At 34.3% G+C, this 19,142-nt stretch overlaps 2 protein-coding genes across 8 annotated transcripts in view; both read left to right on the top strand.

Moving 5' to 3' along the window:
- The window catches only part of LOC106066091 (transcription factor cwo-like), a 37,256-nt gene extending 24,382 nt beyond the window's left edge, over nucleotides 1-12,874 (top strand). The window contains exons 7-12 of one of the 7 annotated variants that reach the window (XM_056025731.1): nucleotides 292-403; nucleotides 2,472-2,729; nucleotides 3,702-3,843; nucleotides 5,316-6,569; nucleotides 7,083-7,258; nucleotides 8,497-12,874. In XM_056025731.1, coding sequence (XP_055881706.1) covers nucleotides 292-403; nucleotides 2,472-2,729; nucleotides 3,702-3,843; nucleotides 5,316-5,913 — 1,110 coding nt within the window. In that variant the 3' untranslated portion in view covers nucleotides 5,914-6,569; nucleotides 7,083-7,258; nucleotides 8,497-12,874. Of the gene's footprint in view, nucleotides 1-291; nucleotides 404-2,471; nucleotides 2,730-3,701; nucleotides 3,844-5,315; nucleotides 6,570-7,082 lie in introns of all 7 variants that reach the window. The other 6 variants (XM_056025728.1, XM_056025729.1, XM_056025726.1 and 3 more) reach the window with 6 other exon arrangements.
- Nucleotides 12,875-16,105: 3,231 nt separating this feature from the next.
- The window catches only part of LOC106072214 (uncharacterized), a 35,813-nt gene continuing 32,776 nt past the window's right edge, over nucleotides 16,106-19,142 (top strand). The window contains exon 1 of the mRNA XM_056025736.1: nucleotides 16,106-16,211. The gene's annotated coding sequence lies outside the window, so the exon portion shown is untranslated. The remainder of the gene's footprint in view (nucleotides 16,212-19,142) is intronic.

Here is a 19,142-nt window from a genome sequence, read left to right as displayed (position 1 = left end):
CTGTAATTTATAAGATAAGAAGATTATGAAAACCAAACAGAACTAATGCAGCCAGTCAACCTAAATATTGTAATAAATATAAAACTTAAAATGCTGCAAAACAGAGTTGGGAATTTTTCCATTTTCCATATTTATTAATATATTGTACAAGAACTATACTAAGGAGTTTTTTAAAATCTTGATTATCCTTTCTAAATATTTTCCCCCAAAAAATACACTTTGACCAACCAGCAAAGTGACTAGAGAGAGTTTATTGTGTAAAACTATCTTATGTATCATTTTGTATTTCAGGATGAGGTGATGAGATTCCTTGTAGAAGTTGAAAGTGTTAATGCCATGGATCCATTTTGTAAGAAAATTATGAACCACTTGGAGAATGCGAGTCAAAAATTTATAACTCAGCGTAAGTCTCATTCTCTGTTTCCTCATGTTACTGTATGTTACCTTGTGTTGCAATATGAATGACTGGAGTTTTGAAATCTTATTTTGAATGTTTTTTCAAGTAGCTTTAAAATTACACTTAACCTGGAAATGTTTGCTGTCGATATCCTCCCCAGCAGATACACGAAGTTGTTATTTATCCATTATTTATCCTGACTTTGCTATCCTTCATTGATACTTGAATTTATTATCCACCCTTTGGATAGCTGAAATTAATATCCACCTTGTGGGTACCCAAAAGTTGTGGCAATTATACATTAAACACTGAATATAATCTTCAAAAACAAAACCTTAAAAGAAATACTCAGAAAGACACAAAGATAAAGGCACATTCCTTGTTCTGTATGATAGGATAAATTTGTATAAATACTCCTTTTTCTCTAGTGCTATTAGAGCATGGAATGGGTTGTCTGAGCCAGCCATGAAAACAAATGACTTGGCAGAATTCAAGTCATTGGTTAACAAGCATGACTTGATTGACCTAGGAATTCGTGTAGGACGTAATAATCTTTTTTTAAGTGACTTCTGCATTTTATAAGATAATATAAGATAACACCAACTAGGACTCATATTTAAGACTTTTTAGGATGGCAGTATTGTGCATAATTTATTGCTATACCCAGTGATGTAACAAGATGCAAGCATGAATGTAAGTTAATGAGAGAAATATGACTTAAGTGGGAAGCGTGGACGAGAGGCTGAGAGCACCTGAACTTGGCTTGGCTATCTATGAAGGGGGCTTGAGGTTCGACCCACGACTCGGGCAGAGTTGTGTTTACTAAGCGCCTAAAGGCAGCACGGAAAAACCTCCTAGATACCCCCTCTCTCTCTCTCCCCCCCCCCCCCCCACTGGTCCACAACTGAAATAGAACCAAAGCACTCTGAGCATGCTATAAGCATGAAAGTAGCGCAATATGAAAGCCATAATTTAATTTAAGCATGAATGTAAGTTAATGAGAGAAATATGACTTAAGCATAAATGAAAGTTAATGAGAGAAATATGACTTAAGCATAAATGTAAGTTAATGAGAGAAATATGACTTAAGTGGGAAGCGTGGACGAGAGGCTGAGAGCACCTGAACTTGGCTTGGCTATCTATGAAGGGGGCTTGAGGTTCGACCCACGACTCGGGCAGAGTTGTGTTTACTAAGCGCCTAAAGGCAGCACGGAAAAACCTCCTAGATACCCCCTCTCTCTCTCTCCCCCCCCCCCCCCCCCACTGGTCCACAACTGAAATAGAACCAAAGCACTCTGAGCATGCTATAAGCATGAAAGTAGCGCAATATGAAAGCCATAATTTAATTTAAGCATGAATGTAAGTTAATGAGAGAAATATGACTTAAGCATAAATGAAAGTTAATGAGAGAAATATGACTTAAGCATAAATGTAAGTTAATGAGAGAAATATGACTTAAGCATAAATGTAAGTTAATGAGAGAAATATGACTGAAGCATAAATGTAAGTTAATGAGAGAAATATGACTGAAGCATAAATGTAAGTTAATGAGAGAAATATGACTGAAGCATAAATGTAAGTTAATGAGAGAAATATGACTGAAGCATAAATGTAAGTTAATGAGAGAAATATGACTGAAGCATAAATGTAAGTTAATGAGAGAAATATGACTGAAGCATAAATGTAAGTTAATGAGAGAAATATGACTGAAGCATAAATGAAAGTTATTGAAAGAAATATGACTTAAACATGAAAGGAAAAGTTGGCTGAAAGATATTCCAGAACTTTCACTTGTAATATTCAGGCGTTCCCTCCACAAATGAACTGCCTTATGTCCCAGCCCAAACCTCATACAGAGCATCATGGGATATAGCAGCAGAGTCAATAGTTCATCCCACATAGCCAGTAAACTCAATATGAAAGTGTTTCTTAAGAATCACTCACCCATTACCCGATGAGTTGAAAGAAAGCATATGAAATATATCTTATGAATAGACTGGAGTATTTGCCTAATGAAGTAAGATTAGAGTTGATAGCTGTATTTCTATTAATGCGTCTTTATGATTTTGTTTAGAAATCTCTCACTCAGCTCATACAAATGTATCTCAAGATGTCTTAAACAATGATGTCGACAAATCAAACTTATCTCGAATGGACTCAGAGGACAACCGCAGTCAGTCAGGGTATAGATCGTCTTGCTATGCCCCTCCACCCTTTCACCAAGATGACATGAGTCAGGATTCTAAACACAGGGATCAACGTTTGCGGTCACTTCTGGATGAACAGCAGCAGTCTAATGGAAACCTTCCAGAAATAGGTTCTAGATCAAGTAGTAAGTAGAATGAATGAAAGAAAGTAAATAATTCAAACATTGGGTCTAGTGGTAAGTAAATGCTTAAATAGAACATTGCCAACATTTTTTTTCATTTTTTTTTTTACTGATGTGCTGTTGGTAAATCTATGACTTAGTTTAATATTTGTAGTATGCCATATCATCATCTTCATATAGCCCTTAGTCTGTTTTAAAAAGTCTGTTTAACCGTTGGGGTACCAAACTTGGTCTATTGACCATCTTGTACAAAAAAATGTTTGTAAATGTTTTACATGTTTCAAATGTTCCTTCAGAGTTGAAGATAATTACTTCCTAGTCCAAACCTCCGACAGGACGATGGGGGATGGGAGTGGGCAGGGTTTGATCCCTGGACCATCGATAAGTCTGAACGACAGTCCAGCGTGCAAACCGCATGACCAGGCAATCATCCATCTTTTTCCATTCTTGTCTTTTTGCCTTGAATATAATCTTTTTTTTTTATGACAGTCCATTCCTTTATGTTTTCTTCTCATTGCCTTCTCTGTCTGCCTTTTCTTCTTTCTCCTGAAACTGTTCCTTGAAAGAAGGTCTTTGTAAACCCTGAGGACATTGTGATATGGCCATAAAGTTTTAACTTGCGTTTTTTGACATGGGGCCATTTAGCAGCCCAGTGAAAATATGATGATTTCTATATTATAAAATTAAAAAGTAAAGTTCCCCTTTCAGACTTTGTGGTCTATAGGGCAGATGATGTAAATGTCATCAGTTATAGAAATTTTCACCCTTTCATTCAGAATCACTATATAATACAAAGCTTTAGATTTTTTAATTTTATTTCAATTAAAAATAATGTACAAAAATTAAACATTAAAAAAATTTTATTATTTCCAACATTTTTATGATCTCGTCATTGTTTGTTCAGTAAGCTATCAATTATATTACAACCATGTGTCACTGCTCCAGATATTACAAGGCTGATCTTTCTGTCATCAGGTATGGTACCATTGTTTTCCTACTCCAATCATCTGAATGCCATTGTGTCTGGGTCTGATCAGAATGGAACAGGAAGTAGTGGCTACGTGTCGGACATGTCCAATCATGAGAAAACATCACCAAGTGGATCAACCTCCTCAAGGTTTCACATTTTTTAATAAATTTATTTCATTGGCATTAAAAGACAACTTTGATATTTCTCACATATTTACATTGTTTTATTGTATTATGTTTTTGATGTCTCTTCAGAATGGTAGATTATTACATTCTATCCTAAACCTCCCGCAGGACAGTGTGGGATGGAACCGGTAGGGTTAGAACCAGGGACCATTAAGACAAAAGTCCTGAGTGCATACCACACAACCAGGCCACCATTAAGTTTTCTAGTACATTTTATTAGTTGTTACGGTTTGTTAGACATAGAAATAACTTCCTTCTTGATCTATTGCACAGAGTTGGTAATAATTTTGATTTTAGTGTGATGTTTAAACACAATTATCTGTTCCTTGATAAATATTCACAAGAGTGATATCATTCATGAAATCATTTGATCAGAATCACTTCGAGATAAGAAAGTAAAAACAAAAGCTTAAAACCCTAAACCAACATTTACAGCAACATAAAAAAAGCACTTGTACTCAAAGACTCAATACTTATTTAATATGTTGGACTAATACTTGGAATGGGTACAAAACCTGCACTTAAGCCTTTGTCTGCACACATGATTTGTTGAACATCTCTCCCCATTACTCTCTGGGTAGAAAAAAGAAATGAAATAAAAATTGATTAGTGCAATTTAAATAGGTAGCAGTTATTTATTCTTTAAATGATAGGATAAAACAAGACAATTCAATATTTTTTCTATATATAAATATTATTTCTTACTGCTTCTTCCTACTTTAATAGTATTGAGGTCAAAGGTTATAGGCTAGACACAAAGTTTTTTTTTTCTTCCTTGAGAATTAAAACACCATAATGGCAATGTCTTCGATTCCGATGATTAAGGATGAATACAGTGTTTCACATGGCTATGCAAACGCAGTTGTGACCTACATATTTTTTCACATTGATGCAGGCAAAGCTGTTGTTCATCAGGGGTATATATTTAAGTTTTCTTTTCTGCGCCTGTCCCCTACAAGGGCATTTCTCTGGGCTTCAAATGTGTGTCCCGTGGCCATTGTGAGAGCTTTCCAAACATCTCTTTCAGGGGCCATGATGCTGCCAGCAGCTACTTTCCTCTACGCCAGTGTGAGCAAAATGGCATCAGGGTTGATCTTTATAGTGCTTACCATAATGGAAATCTATTTATGATAATAAATTAATGCTCTGTATCAGTTTCAAAAGTATTTCTTTTTTTTTTCTTTTTTTTTAAATATTTAATCATTGCTACTTCCTTTCACCAAAGTTTGTTATAGTGGTCTTCAGAGAACTAATACCGGTACTTTAGTATTTTATTTTCAACCAAAAGATAATGAGAAGCATAAAGTCTTTTATATATGAAAATTAGAAAATGGTATTATCATAGAGTAAGTTGTCTTTAAATATTGTTTTATTTAGAGTTCAACATTTTTTTTTTATTAACAAGTGACTAATGTGAATTTTTCTCATCTCTAGGGACAATGTTTACAAGTTTAAACATAATATCACGAAAAGGTTCTCAGAAGAGGGCCATCACTTACACCATCACATCCACCATCATGGCCAACACCATCATCATGGCCAACCCAGCGACACTAGCTCTAGTACCAGCAGTCGAGACTTGGAGGATGACCAGAGCCACATAAAATGGAAAAGTAACAAACACCGCATCGGCAGCTCTTCAGGCATCTATAGAGAAGATTTAGAGGATCAGAGCAGGGGAAACAACTCCACTAATTCGGATGAGATTAACTCCCTTTCAGCATCTAGTGATTGCTCAAAGAGACGCAGCAGCAAATCTTGCAATCAGACTGCATCTCATGGTGGTGAAAACTCGTCCATAGCTCTGCCAGGATTTATACTCCATCCTCAAGGAACTCATTATATGCCCATCTCAGTTCACAACACTAATATCGCAGGGCTGTTTGAAAACAATTATGAACATGACGGACCTCCAGTGTTCCACCCTATTAGTATTCCTGTACACTTCCGTCGGCCTGTCATCTCCATGCCAAATATAACTATATGTACTCACATGACAACCTCGCGTAAAGACAGAAACATGAAGGACTAGCGGCTCATGTTGTGTATGTTGCTTGGACATTGTTATCTTGTGATTAAATTAATCGTTCGCTCAAACTTCAGTTTAAACTTGCTTTGAAAACCCATCACTTTTTAATCATTGTATATAGTTCAGTGACATCAATGTTATGTCCACATTGTGAAACACAAATCAACATAATGACTTGTTGGCCATGTAATGCACAGTCAATATGATTATTGTCTTTATTTCAAAACTTTTTTTTTTTTAGGAAGGAATTTTAATATGGAGACAGTTAATTGTTGCCCCGGTTTTGCTTCTTCAATGTGCTTGTCACTAAAGCAGTTATGTTTTCTAACCTTGACCTACTTTCTCTACTTCTGCGGATGTGCTTCCCAAGTCGAGCTAAAAGTGGATGCTGATAGTTTCAGAGAAAGTTTTTCTATTTGTATCTCTGTGAAAAAGACAAAATAGAAACTTGACCAGCCGTTGTAGCGCCTGTTGGAACCAGCTCAACTTTTGACTATCCATTTTAAAATCTACTGCCAACTCAGACCAGTTAACATCTGAGTAGACTTGTTAAATGTAGCAGGTATCACAGTCACTAGCATAGTAAAGAAAGGAAAAAGAAAGTAGAGAGATCCAATTATTCTTAATTTGCAGAGAACTAGGCTGTAACAACAAAGTAGGTAAGTGATTTTTTTTTTTGTTTTGAGTTTGATGATGTTTTAGAAAGAATTTTTTTTTGTTCTAATGTCTAAATCTACTAGATTCTACAGGGGGCACAGTGTAAGATAGCTAGAGAAATTAGAAATGTAAAAAAAATTTCCAGAAAATAACACACACAAAAAATAATAAATCATTTGATTTCATCATTTTGACAGGTATGATGTTTAGTAAAAAAAGAATTATTTTTTAATGTTTTTCTTAGAAATGTGATCAGGAGCATTTTCATGAAATGCTTTTAATTTCTTCCAAATAATTTAAAATTGGTTCATTAGGAAAATTAACTAATCTTAACAGATCTGAGCAGTTCTTTCTGGGAAAAGATCTAGTTATACAAGTAGAGAAAATACGATAAAGGAATTTTGATCAGGATATCTGTGAACATTTTTAGATTAATTTTCTCTATTGATTTCTCTGTCTGATTGACTACTTTAGGTCATTAATATAATGTAATATAGTGTATGTTTATTTCTCAGGATTTATTTATGATGTCTGGTAACTGATGATACGATTGAAAGCAAGCATCACCCAAGTCCTGAGGATGTAACAGATAAAGGATTGAGCAGACATAAAAAAAAAAAAAACTTTATACAAACAAAAAAGTTTGTACAGTGATGAGGAATGTTGTTTTGGGTTTTTCTAAGTTTTAAAGGTCTGGTGTTCTGTGTATACTATTTATTTTCTTAACAGGACATTCTCTGTCCAGCCTTTAGTGTGACTTGTTTGTTTGGAGCTCATTTTTAACTGTAACTTCTTTTCTTCAGTAATAAATCTGGTAAGTTCATGTCTACTGATGTATCATGATGCTTTGAGTTTTGTTAGATTGAAGAAAAAAAATAATTCAAACCTTCAGCAGATTGTTGTACGTCCATTTGTCTACTTCTAAAAATAGTTGGGGGAAATGAAACTGAAAAACAATGCTACTTTCTAAATTAATCGCTATGTAGTTGAAAAAAATCCTAATTTAAAGAAAGACATGTCTGAAATGCATTATGTGACAAAAGAAACTAATTAAAAACTTTACCATTAAAAAAAGGATGCACTTTTGTCATGAGTACATTGTAAAAAATTGAAAAACATAAACATCTCTACCATGGCTAAGTGTCACGTGACAGCATAAACATCTCTTTATATTAGCTTTAAGTAAATATAGGCAGAAGTATTTAATTGGTTTTGTCACATTTTGCATATTTAACATTTCAAAGCATCATGGGATGTCAACTATACTGAACGTGTTTGTTAAAAATCTATATTTTAAAAGTTGTTTTTGACAACATTTTTAAAAAAGATTAAATTTTATTTACAGGGTTAAGAGGTAAGAAGTTTTAAACAGTTTAGAAATACTTTTAGTCTGAACTTCTGCAGCTTTATGTCTGCTCACTGTGGGAATTAAGTTTCTCATTTCAAACTCATCTGTACAAGAAGGGTAAGCAGGGAATCAGATGATCTCCCTTTTAACCCTGAATGACTCTAATGTCATTTTAAAAAACACAAACGATGCCGAACTTCATAAATAAAACAAGACACTCGAGAAAGTAATGCTGGGACATTGATGAGCTGGGACTTGGGCATGCTGGGAAAACATACTCAAAACTGTTTCTGAAAGGATTTTTGATTCAGAAGAAAATATCCAAAGTTCAGTTTTGTATACAAGAGATCAAGCTGACTTTGATATTTCAAACATGTGTGATGCCTGTCCAATGTGGATAAACTATTAATTGATAATGTGTGTCCTCACCGCTTGCATTCATTGGATATGTAAGCATCTTCAATTTGGTGTAGAATCTTTTTGTTAAATATTCTAAAAAAAACAAAAATATTCATTTTCTTTATTGTTTCATTTTATTATTATTATTATTTTTAAATTAATGTTTGATTGACTATTTTCAGGTTGCAAATTGATGGCAAGAATTAGTTAGTGAAAAGTCACGTTATCTAACCTTAGATCTTGTCTTAAAATTCAGACATCTCAATCGATACATTATAAAATCCAAACAAACTTCAACATTAGTTGTTGTAAGGTACTTAAATACAATTGTTTGTATTTCTTACCATCAAGTGATCATTTGTGTGCTTTAATTTTGTATACAAATGTTTTCATAGATTCAAAACTTCTTGGAACATTTAGTTAATAAGAACCAAATGAGTGTTTTACAGTAGTTCCACTTTAGTAATACTAATTTTTCAACATTTTTTTTTCAGAACTATTGCTTCATTTAATGTGTTTTGTTGGTGCCTGCAAATACTATATATTATTTTAAAAAAAAGAAACTTTGTATCTTGAATTAATATATACAATGTTCTTTTTATTTCAGACTTGTAAACTTCTGATCTACTCCTAGTTTGTTACTCTTTATATTTGTACTTGACTTAAACTGGTGTCATTTTAATTTTTCTTTTCTCTACTTTTGTCTTTCTGCATGCATTCGCTTCACTGTCTGAGTCTTGTGTGGAACAAGTTGAGGTCAAGTCCTGCTTTGTGCAAGTCACTGGTCAAGACTTACCTGGTACAAGATGCTGATAATGAGTTACTTGGCACAATATATGGATGTCAGAGGATTGACATTTAGAGATGACATTCAGATTAAATAAAATCAATGCCGACTTCCTTTTTATTTCAGCCTTGATCTTCAAAAGTGGCAGCCATAAAATAAATAAAGGCAACAAAGACTTTAAAGAGAAAGTAACTGTTTGTCATCAGAAATGCTTCTCCCAAATTGAAGCCCAAGATTTAACTGCGCTTTCCATCTTAACCCCAAAGTATATGTTAATTTTTGTTGGCAAATAATGATCCCTTGTCAATGTCATTTATTTTGATTTTGATATTGTAAAAGCATATAATTTTACTTAATGATGAAAAATTGTAAAACAGTATTCAGAAAATGTAAACACTATGAGTATGATTGACTAAAACAAAAAGTCCGATTCCCATTGTTAATTTGAAAAAAAAACAACTTTTTCATTATTTAAGTTACATATATTATGCACAAATGTGTTTACTATTTCTCTATCTGAAGTTAGATTTATTTCATAGATAATTTTTTAATCTTTGTGGGATATTGCAATGCATATATGCAGATACTAGTAGCTTAACTAAAGTGACATCATCTCCTCATTATAAATTGGAAACTATTAATATCGGCAGTTGTCCTCCAATACAAGAATGAAATGAGGCCAGAATAACCAAATCGAGCCCAAAAACAAATAAAATTATGCTTTAAAGGGGGCCCATCATTGTTAAATAGTGACAGAACCGGCTGACATTATTGATAACTTAAAACTTAGTCTAGGGCATGGGTGAAGTCAAATTCTTGTTGACAAAATACAATGTGATAAAAATTATCGAAAAACCTTTCATGCTCAAAGAATTATCTTTATCTGTACAGTGTGTACAAAAAGGTTAGGACCTTGTCTCATGACCCCATTTGTTTGTACATTTAAGTGACTGAAAGCAAACTTAGTGCCATTCTCTGTCTGCATAAAAGTATTCAAATATTGACTATAACAATACAAAACAATGCTACAATGAATGCCTGTATGCCTAGTACATGTTACTTGCTTACTACGGACTATTTAAAGTGATTGGCTTATTTTGTAGCTGCATGGTTCTATGAGGTTTCCAAGTTAACCCTCTAACATGCATTACAATTTTTTATTCTTGTCTCCCTTGAATTAGACTGGGGTACATTCTTAACAAATGAAGAAAAAAGACTTAACTTCAATGCAGCATGTGCTTTCACTCATTGTTTTCTAAACCACATTCATATATAATGAACCTATGTTGATTGTTTATGTATAGGTTTTTTTTTATGAATAAAAGATTATAAAACTAATGTATGATTACTATATTAAAAAAAAAATGCTTTATTGAAAGTTGACGTATTAAACATGTAGTGTTCATTTTTTAATACTGGTAAAACAAATAATTTTTCTTTTTTATATTATCATTTACATGCTTTTTACTCAATGAGTTATTTATTGATTGGTTTTCATTTTAATATGTAAAGTGAAATGCATTAGTGGCCTGTGTTCTTACCTAGGGCTTTTCTTTTGTAAGAATCATGACATGAGGTTTTGTTTAAACTTTTTTTATGTTAAATAATTCACTTAGATCTTAACTCAGAATATGATGAGTCGGGAAAGGATTCAAAGTGATGGCCCCTGTGTAGAAAACATAGATACAAATATAGTGTAGGCCATAATGAATAGTGATTATGTGTTTTTTGAACAGTAGCAATTGGGTAACTGGGAAAAAAATTCATGCATTGATGACGGGATAAAATAAAATCCTGAGTTCTACAACTAGAGAAACTATAACAAGTAATATAACCTATACATTTTTTAAAAAAATCAACGCTTACTGTATGTTTAAACGTAATTACTTTTTATAAAATAAAAAGGCTGTTGGTTCACACAGAACCTAGAGATTCGAAAGTGTAAATAATACTAGATAGATAACAAGTTTATATCAAATGCTGTACTTGATCATTAAATACATTCTTTAGAAACCTATTAATTAAAGTAAGATTATGTCTTACCTTTGCATGGGCAATATATTCATAATTGGAAAAATACAAAATAATTGTTAGTTCACTAAAATCTTAAAGTACTACAGATGGGACCTTTAAGCAGGAGTCAAATTTCAGCTCCATATGAAAACTTGTCAAAATAAATGATTCAGATCACATCTACACATCTATGAAAAAAGCATGATTAGGAATGACAAATGCATTGGATGCAATCTGGAATTATTAAAATAAAGTACGACCTATATTTTCAAGTTGTTTTTTTAATTTATAATTAGTGGAGATAATTGCTTTCAATAGTTGAAGGGAATGAAATGGGCTACGCCATGGTCTTTGCAACTGACAATCTTGCATAATTTTTGAAACGTTACTAAAAAAATACAATAATGATTTTATTATTATTATTTATTATTATCAGATTTTAGCAGAATGTTTATATTTCCCATTTCAAAAGTCTTATTTTTTTTTAATCATTTTCTGGGTTTTGTTAGAACGAGATAAAAATAGATCTAAACACTTTATAAGCCATCATATACAAACCAACTGATGTATCATTCAGTTCAACTCTTTTTATTTGTTCATATTTAGATTAACATATTAACTAAATTACCAAAGGTTGCCATAAGTTTATCATTAGTTTATCACCATGTTTCAATATTTCCTTAAGAAATTAAACATTCCTTTATTTTTTTTTTTCGCTCATCCAATGTTCTGAGTCTGTACTGGATCTAAAGGGTTTGGGTTAAAGAAAAATGTTTTTTTACATTCCATTTTCATCTGGTTAATTTTTTGTCTAAACCTCTTTAATTTACTATCCAACTCGATACTCAAAACTTTCTCTGTTTGTAAAATGTTCTATTTCTTTAATCAATCGATAGAAATAAGTACTGCTGCAGTATGAATAGCTTGCCTTATTCTCAAAAACACAGCTCTATCAAATATACCAATAGCTAATCTATAGTTCCCCTTTCAGACCTTGTGATCAATAAGGCAGAGGTTGTTAAGGTAATCTGTTTCTTTGGCCAACAGTTAATGAGAAGGGTGTCATGTGGCATGATGACCATCTTTACTTTCAGGTACCAATTAGAGTTGGGTGGACTCAAGGGTGCCCCAAAAATCCCAAAGTAGATTGCATATTGTGATAGTAAATACCAACATGAAAATAAACTCATTTTGTTCTTTGTGGAATCTTGTTTATAGAACATAAACCTCCCCATAAAATGACCTGGACATTTTGCTGTTTACTATCAACTTAATTATCTTGTATTCATTTCAGAGTTCTTACTTGAACTCTTTTTATTTATAAATGACACATCAGTCTGTGAACATGATGTCCATTGATCCTAGGCATAGCTATGGTTAGCTCAACATGATTTATATTCAGTTTATTGATATGTCAGTTCTATTTTGTTTTCTTTCATTGTCACATCTTTGTGTTAGTGGCTCAGCTTTAAATTGCTTTGAAGTTTCTAGGACTTACTGTACTCTATACAAAGTTATATTACCATGTCATGTGAACGCCATTGTACACAAGAGTACCACCCCATCCATATGTACCACCAGATCCATAGTCCACTGTGTCTGTTCAAAGCTCTTGGTTTTAATATTGTTATTACTTTCAACAATGCTTACTGTTATGATTTTGTTTTAAATTAAGCTCTTTGGTTTTAAGCTCTTTGTTTATCTTTTGTGTTCAAAACAATATTGTTGGTCTAGTAAAATGTTTCATAATGTACAATTTTTTTCTTTGTTGGAGTCAGTTTTTAAAGTTATGTTTTTATTGTGGGTATTGTTATATCTCTTTGTATGTTAAACATATATTTTTTTTTTGTTCTAAGCTACATATAATATAGGTATTGAAGACTGTAGGCTCACCTTCACGATAACTTGAAATATTTTTATTAGTTAAACATACAGTTCCCCTTTCAGACCTTGTGATCTATAGGGCAGATGATGTAAAGGTCAACTATTTCTGTGGCCAGCACAACGACCAACCGCCTTTAATTTTCCCAAACTAATGTCAGGCACCCAAATAGAGCTTGATGGACTCAGAGGTGCCCTAAAGATCCAGAAATTAAAAATCCCAATCTTCACCAGGATTCAAACCCGGGACCTCCAGTTTGAAAGCCAAGCTTTACCACTCAGCCACCATTCCACCTCTTTCACCAACTTTATTTTTTACACAATATTATTAGATTACAGATTTAACACAAAGTGAAAGTGCAGTTTTTGGGAGTGTTGTTCAGAAGAAATTGCGGTGACTTTTGTTTAAACTAAAATGTACTTTTAAGGAAAAATGGACACGCTTGTCAGTGGTTCTTTAAGTAATAAATACTTAAATACTTATGGTTTACAATCATAATGGAATTTCAATGGGATATGTTGGACTAGTCCGTTTCGTTTCTTTGACTAAAAAGTTGAATCACAAATTAGGCCGGAAGTGGCTTTTTTTCCTTATATATCTTTGCATTTTGTTTATTAGTTCTTGGTAAGACATACTTAGACTTTGGTTCTCCCGCTCCGTTTGGCGCTTAGGGCGGCAAGATCTCCAAGACTTCCAAGCCTCCAAAATTATCCATAATTTATAATGTGTTTTTAAAGTTTCTTTTCGACAACAAAGAACAGATATACACAGTCATACACACTCAAATATGACATTTTTTTGCTACATATCCCTTCAAACTCGTGGACAAGACATTAAGACATTATTAGTATTATTAAGGGTAAATTATTATTATTATAGCTTTTATATAACGCTACTTTCATGCTTATAGCATGCTCATTTGTGGACCAGTGTATCTAGGAGTTGGTTTTCCTTGCTGCCTTTTGACAACAAAGAACAGATATACACAGTCATACACACTCAAATATGACATTTTTTGTTGCATATTCCTTCAAACTCGTGGACAAGACATTATTAGTATTATTATGGGTAAATTATTATTATTATTATAGCTTTTATATAACGCTACTTTCATGCTTATAGCATGCTCAGAGCGCTTTTGGTCCAATCTCATTTGTGGACCAGTGTATCTAGGAGTTGGTTTTCCGTGCTGCCTTTTGACAACAAAGAACAGATATACACAGTCATACACACTCAAATATGACATTTTTTTGCTACATATTCCTTCAAACTCGTGGACAAGACATTATTAGTATTATTATGGGTAAATTATTATTATTATAGCTTTTATATAACGCTACTTTCATGCTTATAGCATGCTCAGAGCGCTTTTGGTCCAATCTCATCTGTGAGGTGTAGGTCTACCCTCCCAGTTGTCGAACCTCGAGCCCCCTTCTAGGTAGCCAAGTTCAAGCGCACTTGGCCTCTCGACCACGCTTCCCATATACTTATAAGAATGAATTCCTCTTTTCGACTGATACGTTATGGCTGACTTTGGTAAACGTCTTTCATCTTGGCAAAAATCAAGAACGTGCTCCGCATATCTTGTACGACATTCAGTCAACAAAACTACGTATTTTATTTTAATTAAATTTTATGCAAAATAACAGAAGAAAGTATAAGATGATCACCTACAGCTGCTAGTAGTATTATAAAGTCATATGACGTTTCCATTGGCGGTCTTTTCCTTTTTCAACTTCTCATGTCGAGGCCAATCTTGATTAATCTTGTTAACGATAGCAGATTGTTAGGCTACATAGTTTTCAACATATAGGGAAAAACTATAGAACTTATAATAGATTTCAGAAAGGAAAAACAAACTATATATGAACTGCAAATAAACACTACATCTATAGAACAAGTGAAGGCATATACATATCTAGGCGTTATCATTAATAACAAGTTTTCGTGGGAAGACCACCTTGGAACTGTGACAAAGAAAAACAGCCCAGCGACTTTATTTTCTATACAAACTCAATAGCTTTCTAAAATATATTATAAGTTCTTTAGTTTTTGTTACATTCAGTTCTAGAAAGTTGTCGGTGCACCAGTTTGTAAACTCTTCTATCGAGCTTCGATACTGAGTTTCGTCTCCTGAAATAAGACCGACTATGGCAGTATCATCAGCGAATTTAATGAGTTTAACTGAGTCATAGATGCTTCTTATGTCATTAGTGTAAAGAGTGCATAGTACAGGAGAAAGTACACAACCTTGTGGAGCACCCGTGCTAACATACGGAATAACTTAAGTTATTGATTAAAATGTATGGCTAGATTGACATAGGAACACGCGTAGGGCGTAATCATTTTCTTTTTTTGAAGTAATGTCTGTATTTCATTAGATAAGATAATTTATTGAGTGACGTAGATATAGCCTATATATAGGCCTATATAAAAAATATACCGCTGTAGTTATAATTTAAACGCCTTGCGGGAGGTTTGAGCTATGATGTAATTCTCTACAAATCTGAAGGAAACTCTGAAATGTGTATAAAAACTAGAAACAGATGTAGACAGATTTCGGATTAACTGATAAACGTGTTCTTAATTCACAGTCCTCGTTCCATGTGCTAGGACAAATTTGTACAAGTGCTCCTTCTTTCCTAGTGCTATTAGAGCATGGAATGGCTTGCCTGAATCAGCCAGGAAAACCAACGACAGAGTTTAAGTCACTGATAAAAATGCATGACTAGGCAGACGCAGGAACACGCGTATGGCGTAATCGTCTTCGATTTTTAAGTTACGTCTGTAACTTGTAAGATAAGAAACTATTTGAACGCTAAGCATATATAATGGCATCTAAAGCGCATAAGCAATTGCATCCCCCTCTTTCAATAATCAGTTCAGTTGAAATTAACAGTATATCCTTAATCACGATAAGTTCATTAACTGTGAAGTTTTAAGTTACACAGCACTAGCCTTAATCATTTCCTTTATCTCGTCGGGAACATATTACACCATTATTGACTTATCAATTATGTAAACATATGCTTGTTATGCGTAGACCATTGACACAATGGCACTGTGTTGGTAGTGTTGTATACCAGTGTGTCACTGGTAATGAAAGCCGCGCATGGTGTGTTCAGACATCTCTATTGTAGCCTGATCTTTGTTCTTATTTCTTCAACGAGACTATTCGCACAAAGGACAATTGTAGATTTATCTAGAGTCTAGATGTAACTGATATTTATTTGTCTCGTGTGAAATAATTTCCTTGTACACATGCAGTTTGGTTTTTTGTTTTTCAAGTTTGTTTTTTCCGCGATGGTCCTCGTAACTCTTTCACTCTCTCTCTCTCTCTTGTCTTCTTAGGCCTACCTTATCTTAAAGGCCTACCTTATCTTAAAGGCCGATCTTATCTTAAAGGCCTACCTTATCTTAGGCCTACCTTATTTTAAAGGCCTACCTTATCTTAAAGGCCTACTATATCTTAAAGGCCTACCATATCTTAAAGGCCTATCCTATCTTAGGCCTACCATATCTTAAAGGCATACCTTATCTTAGACCTACCTTATCTTAAAGGCCTACCTTATCTTAAAGGCCTACCTTATCTTAAAGGCCTACCATATCTTAAAGGCCTACCTTATCTAAAAGGCCTACCTTATCTTAAAGGCCTATTATATCTTAAAGACATACCATATCTTAAAGGCCTATCCTATCTTAAGCCTACCATATCTTAAAGGCCTACCTTATCTTAGGACTACCTTATCTTATGCCTACCATATCTTAAAGGACTACGTTATCTTAGGCCTAATTTATCTTAGGTCTACCTTATCTTAGGCCTACCATATCTTAAAGGCCTATCTTATCTTAGGCCTACCATATCTTAAAGGCCTACCTTATCTTAGGTCTACTATATCTTAGGCCTACCTTATCTTAGGCCTACCTTATCTTAAGTCTACCATATCTTAAAGGCCTACCATATCTTAAAGGCCTACCTTATCTTATGCCTACCTTATCTTAGGTATACCTTATCTTAGGCCTACCTTATCTTAGGCCTGTCATATCTTAAATGCCTACCATATCTTAAAGGCCTACCTTATCTTAAGTCTACCATATCTTAAAGGCCTACCATATCTTAAAGACCTACCTTATCTTATGCCTACCTTATCTTAGGTATACCTTATCTTAGGCCTGTCATATCTTAAATGCCTACCATATCTTAAAGGCCTACCTTATCTTAGGTCTGTCTTATCTTAGGCCTACCATATCTTAAAGGCCTACCTTATCTTAGGCCTACTATATCTTAAAGGCCTACCATATCTTAAAGGCATACCTTATCTTAGGCCTACCTTATCTTAGGCCTACCATATCTTAAAGGCCTACTTTATCTTGGACCGACCATATCTTATCGTATAGGCCTACCTTATCTTAGGCCTACCATATCTTAAAGGCCTATCTTATCTTAGGCCTACTTTATCTTAGGCCTAATTTATCTTATGCCTACCTTATCTTATGCCTACAGACGTTACTTCGAACAAGAAGATTATATTACGCCCTACGCATGTTCTTAGGTCAATCTAGTCATGCATGTTAACCAATGACTTAAATTCTATCAAGTCATTGGTTCTCCTGACTGGCTCAGGCAACCCAATCCATTCTCTAATGGCACTATGGAAGAAGGAGCATTTGTACAAATTTGTCCTAGCATATGGAACGAGGAATGTGTCTTTTATCTTTGTGTCTTCCTGAGTGTTTCATTAGGTTTTGTTTTTCTATTTGTAAGTTAAATGTTTTAAAATTATAGCTACTTTACTTTTACTATTTTTCTGTCCTCAAGTGTTTCTATTAAGTTGAGTGATTTTACTAATGGTGTTACTCTAATTAAATTGTAACATTTGTATGTAATACATAGTGATGGGCAAAAGTTAACTCAAAAGTTAGAAACTTTTAGTTTAACTAAAATAATTTAATTAAGGCCAAAGTTTAACTAGAAAAATATTTTTTTTTAGCTAAAACCATGGTTTAATTAATTTTTTTTAGTTACCAACTATAAAGTTTAGTTAAAATTTGTAAAACTTTTCAAAATGTGGTAGCGGTTAAAATGCACATCCCTGTTTTCTGGTCATGTGATATCAACAACTTTATCCAAAAAAAAATGATGCAGCTAACAACTATTTAGGCAGTCTGCATTTGAAGATGGTAAAGTAAGATGCTGGTAGAAGCTATATGAGTCAATATCTGCTCTTGAAAGTATTATGTATTGGCCTCCTTCAGTCGTAGAACGACTATGGATCATCTCAGAGCACACTTCCTCATGTGGCTGTGGAGCCCTATTTTGGAGAGACACTCCCGTCCACAGATAGCGCAGGTTAGGGTGGCTTTTGCTTCGGTGGTAGAGGAGCTGGCCGTTTTTCGGATTGTACGTTTTTCTTCCTGAGCTGAGACCGATGTACTTTCACTGTCCGTAGCTTTTTTTTTGGTGAGATGAAAGCCTGGGCATTGTTTATGGTCGGAACGATGTCGCCCACACAGCAGTTCCCCCCTCTCCGCGCAGCTGATGTGACCAAAGGAACAGAATATCCAATACAGATTGGGATCAGTTGCGCCGCTGGTTCTGCCAGGCTGTAGCACGGTGTGCCACAGTCTGCCTAAGGGTCACCAGCTCCTGATTTTTCCTCAGGGTTGTCTCCCGTAGCCTTTCCCGTGTTTGGGTATAGCCGCAGGGCAGCGGAGGTTTGGATTTAGAGTTTTCCTTCTCCTAGATGGGTAGCCAACCATGGCTAACGAGCCCCTCCTGCTCGAAGCTTACTGGTTTAGGCGCCAGTTGCTCGCCTTTGCCCCTTCTCCTGTCTGTGGTAACGGTTCCGCCAGGATCAGTAACTGAGCCACACGTGAAGGCCAGGAGTTGGACTGGTTGTCAGAGGCTTTTTGAGACGCATGCCATTGGAAGCACTTTATAGGTAATGATGGGCTTAAGACCATTACCACTTCCGGCGTTAACAACCTTGAAAGTAGCAGTATTATAAAATGTTGTTAAACATTTTTTTGCCAAAAGCTTCTATGCAATATTATGAAAGGGGTTGTTCGAATTATTTCTGAGTCACGTGATGGTGTTTGATTTCTATATTTATATATAGTGGCAATCTGATAAGCGTGTTAGGTCA

This window comes from Biomphalaria glabrata, chromosome 4 (assembly GCF_947242115.1).
Source record: "Biomphalaria glabrata chromosome 4, xgBioGlab47.1, whole genome shotgun sequence".
NCBI classification, from domain to species: Eukaryota; Metazoa; Mollusca; class Gastropoda; family Planorbidae; genus Biomphalaria; species Biomphalaria glabrata.
Note: the sequence above shows the minus strand (reverse complement) of the source record. Positions and strands in the feature narration are given on the sequence as shown.